At 43.2% G+C, this 3780-nt stretch overlaps 1 protein-coding gene across 1 annotated transcript in view; it reads left to right on the top strand.

Annotated features, from left to right (window-relative positions):
* Positions 1–3780, top strand: part of TMC1 (transmembrane channel-like 1) — a 101028-nt gene that overhangs the window by 64068 nt on the left and 33180 nt on the right. The window contains exon 10 of the mRNA XM_009328177.1: positions 3104–3210. Coding sequence (XP_009326452.1) covers positions 3104–3210 — 107 coding nt within the window. The remainder of the gene's footprint in view (positions 1–3103; positions 3211–3780) is intronic.

The raw sequence follows: 3780 nt of genomic DNA, 5'->3' as shown, positions 1-3780 counted from the left end.
CTGGATTTAACTCCATGCCCCACACCCCTTTGGGCCTGACCACCCAGTAAGCTTTTTACTCAGTGAGGAGTACGCCTGTCCAAGCCACGAGCAGCCAGTTTCTCCAGGAGAATGCTGTGGGAAACAGTGTCAAAGGCTTTACTAAAGTCTAGGTAGACCACATCCACAGCCTTTTCCTCATCCACTAAGTGGGTCACGTCGTCATAGAAGGAGATGAGGTTAGTCAAGCAGGACCTGCCTTTCATAAGCCCATGCTGACTGGGCCTGATCACCTGGTTGTCCTGTACGTGCTGCGTGATGGCACTCAAGATGAGCTGCTCCATTACCTTCCCTAGCACCCAGGTCAGACTGACAGGCCTATAGTTCCCCGGATCCTCCTTCCGGACCTTCTTGTAGGCGTCACATTTGCTAACTTCCGGTCAGCTGGGACCTCCCCGGTTAGCCAGGACTGCTGATAAAGGATGGAAAGTGGCTTGGTGAGCAATTCCGCCAGCTCCCTCAGCACCCTTGGGTACATCCCATTCAGCCCCATAGACTTGTGTGTGTCTAAGTGGTGTAGCAGCTCGCTAACCATTTCCCCTTGGATTATGGAGGCTTCCTTCTGCTCCCCATCTCTGTCTTCCAGCTCAGGGGGGCTGGGTACCCAGAGAACAACTGGTCTTATTATTAAAGACTGGGGCAGAGAAGGCATTAAGTACCTCAGCCTTTTCCTCCTGCTCCGTGACAATGTTCTCCCCCGCATCCAATAAAGGATGGAGATTCTCCTTGGCTCTCCTCTTGTCATTAATATATTTGTAAAAACTTTTTTTGTTGTCTTTAATGACAGCGGCCAGATTGCATTCTAGCTGGGCTTTTGCCTTTCTCATTTCCTCTCTGCACGACCTAACGAGATCCCTGTACTCTTCTTGAGTCGCCTGCCCCTTCTTCCACAAGCGGTAAATTATATTTAGATAAGAGATGCTTCTTTTCCTTACAGAATGGACATTCAGTAATATCTGTGCAACAGGACTTTATGGGAAACACACATTGCTGTGCTGGGACAGGGCGAGCCTCTTCATTCCACTGCTGAAATTTGTACTATGCATGCCAGTCTGCATGCCAATGCATAGTATGGTGAGGCTGTGGATGCAGAAAAAGATGGCTAAAGCCTGCTTTAAAGTATTACTCTTTCATTCATACCTGGAACATGTTGCACCCCAGTGTGGATTCAACACACTGGTGAAACTTGAACTGGTTTTGTGCACAGCTGGTGCAGGCTGTTTGTACCATTTACCATGTTCCCTATTGCCCCCTGTTTGGACCTGCCCACTGTGGGAATGCAGTTAAGGGTATCCATAGCTAAATTATCCTTATCTTCAGCTAAGCTTTTCACCTATCAGAGGTTGCTGTTCTTGCCTCATTGGTGAAAAAGAATAAAGCCTATGTGCAGTCTGTGCGTTGTGACTTGCAATAACTATATTGATGCATGTCATTCCAATGCAGTGCCTTAATGCAGATGTTCCAGATGGATGCATGGCAGTGATTTCATCAGGATAAGTGATACAAGAGCTATAACTCAATGCATGAAAAGAAGCCATTCCAAAAAGAATGGGGATATTAGGATTTGAGCAAAAGAACTACACAACATGGAGAGGTCTACAGTATCAAAAGTGTCTAGAAATTAGAAATCTTCCTAATTTCCTGTACTTAATTTTTTTTAAGTCCATAGCATCCCCAAAGGCTGTAGCTGGGTTGTAATTGGGTAATTAGCATACCACAGCCAGATTGACTAACTCAAGGTCTCTTGCTTTATGCTTCTACCCAGACTTCCCGCTATGTAGGCAACTGCTGGGACTGGGTACTTCTTCATGCAAAATTTCAAAATTGTGGTTTCATTCTGAACTGTGAATAAAGCAGATTTTCATAAGCTGAAATTCTTGGCAGAATGGCTTACTCCTCCCTTTGCACAGCCCTGATACCAGTTGGTCTCTGTTTATACTCTGGTGTTATACCACTTTAAGTGTATTAAATTTTCTACCAATTTTATTGTTATAGTAAAATGTGCATATATATGCCCCAAATAGCATTATCCATGTTAACCTCATTTTACAGAATGTAAGAATCTGTTACAAGGCTTGCAAAAGCAGTGTGGAAGTACCAAAGTCCTCTGAACAGAGAGATTTGCTTCTCATTATTTTCCATCAGAGTGCATCAGAATGCTTAACTAGACTGTGTGTGGAAAAACCTGTTGAAAGGCCACTTTTTTTTCCTGTGAATGACTAGTAATGGAACTGAAATCTGGTGTTTTGCTAATTCTGACAGACAGATGAGCACAACTGACAGCTGTCAGCAGAGCTGCGCTGCAGCAAGCTGGGGTTGAATTTGAACTGTTATTTCTGTTTGGCCTGACTTGCAGAGTGTTGGTCAAATCAGGCCCTTAGTGCTCACTGCTTCCCCTGCTGCCTCATCTTCTTCACACAGGTCTGGGACAGGGGTCTAGAGCGGATGGAGTCCAAGGCTTCATCTGTGCACCTGGTGATGGGACTGCCTCCACACCTGGCTGCAGGTGGAACACATAAATAGCAAAGTCAGAGAAAGAAATGGTACAAACACTTACAGATCTTTTTGTTCTTCCCTGGTGAACAACTCTGGTGAGCACTCCAATAACAGCACTTACAAGTATCTCGTGCCCTTGGAAAGACTATCCGCACTGGCTAATTCTGTGCTGCTTCCTATTAAAACTGGGCTGGTGGGGGCTTAACATGTCAAGAATGCTTACAATCCACATCAGAAAAAAAAAAAAGGCAGAAAAAAAAAAAAGCGTGATTTGCTTTGAATCCTTCTACTAGAAGATTTAATATTAGCAAATATCACAGCTCTTACATGACCCTTAATGCTCTGTATAAATAATACTTTCATATTTTTTGTTTCTGTTTTCTCTGCCAGGTCAGTGAATGCTACTATGCAATCTGGAAAAAAGTTATTAGAATTATGGTAATAAAGAAAATGAAAAGCCTCCCCTGATTTTATTTATTTTGAATAAAATTTGAGCATCTTCTTCTTAAGGTAAAATAACATGAGGCCTAACTTATCTGCCCTTTTTTCACATCTCATGTTTTCATAGGTCACTTTGGCTCATCAGTAGCATCTTATTTCATATTCTTGCGCTGGATGTATGGAATAAACATGATTCTTTTTGGACTGACCTTTGGACTTGTAATGGTGCCTGAGGTGGGAATCTTTCAAACTATCATTGAGAATTATTGTGTGAATTTCTGTCTTTGCAGTAAGATTTCATAGGACTGGACCTTTAAATAAATTTGCAATCTCTTTATGCTCCATTTAAAAGTATTAAGGTGTACTAAGGCTGTAAAAATGTACTTTCTTTGTGAACAGTTGTCTCTACAGAAAGATCATAGAATAGAATAATAGAATCATTAAGGTTGGAAGAGACCTCTAAGATCATTGAGTCCAACCATCAGTCCAACACCACCATGCCCACTAAACCATGTCCCTAAGCGCCTCATCTACCTGTCTTTTAAATACTTCCAGGGATGGTGACTCACCCACTCCCCTGGCCAGCCTGTTCCAATGTTTAACCACTCTTTCAGTAAAGAAATTTTTCCTCACATCCAATCTGAACCTCCCCTGGCGCAACTTGAGGCCATTTCCTCTTGTCCTATCACTTATTACGTGGGAGAAGAGACCAACACCCACCTCGCTAGAACCTCCTTTCAGGTAGTTGTAGAGAGCAATGAGGTCTCCCCTCAGCCTCCTTTTCTCCAGGCTAAACAACCCCAG

Source organism: Pygoscelis adeliae, unplaced genomic scaffold (genome assembly GCF_000699105.1).
Source record: "Pygoscelis adeliae isolate BGI_AS28 unplaced genomic scaffold, ASM69910v1 Scaffold45, whole genome shotgun sequence".
NCBI classification, from domain to species: Eukaryota; Metazoa; Chordata; class Aves; order Sphenisciformes; family Spheniscidae; genus Pygoscelis; species Pygoscelis adeliae.
Note: the sequence above shows the minus strand (reverse complement) of the source record. Positions and strands in the feature narration are given on the sequence as shown.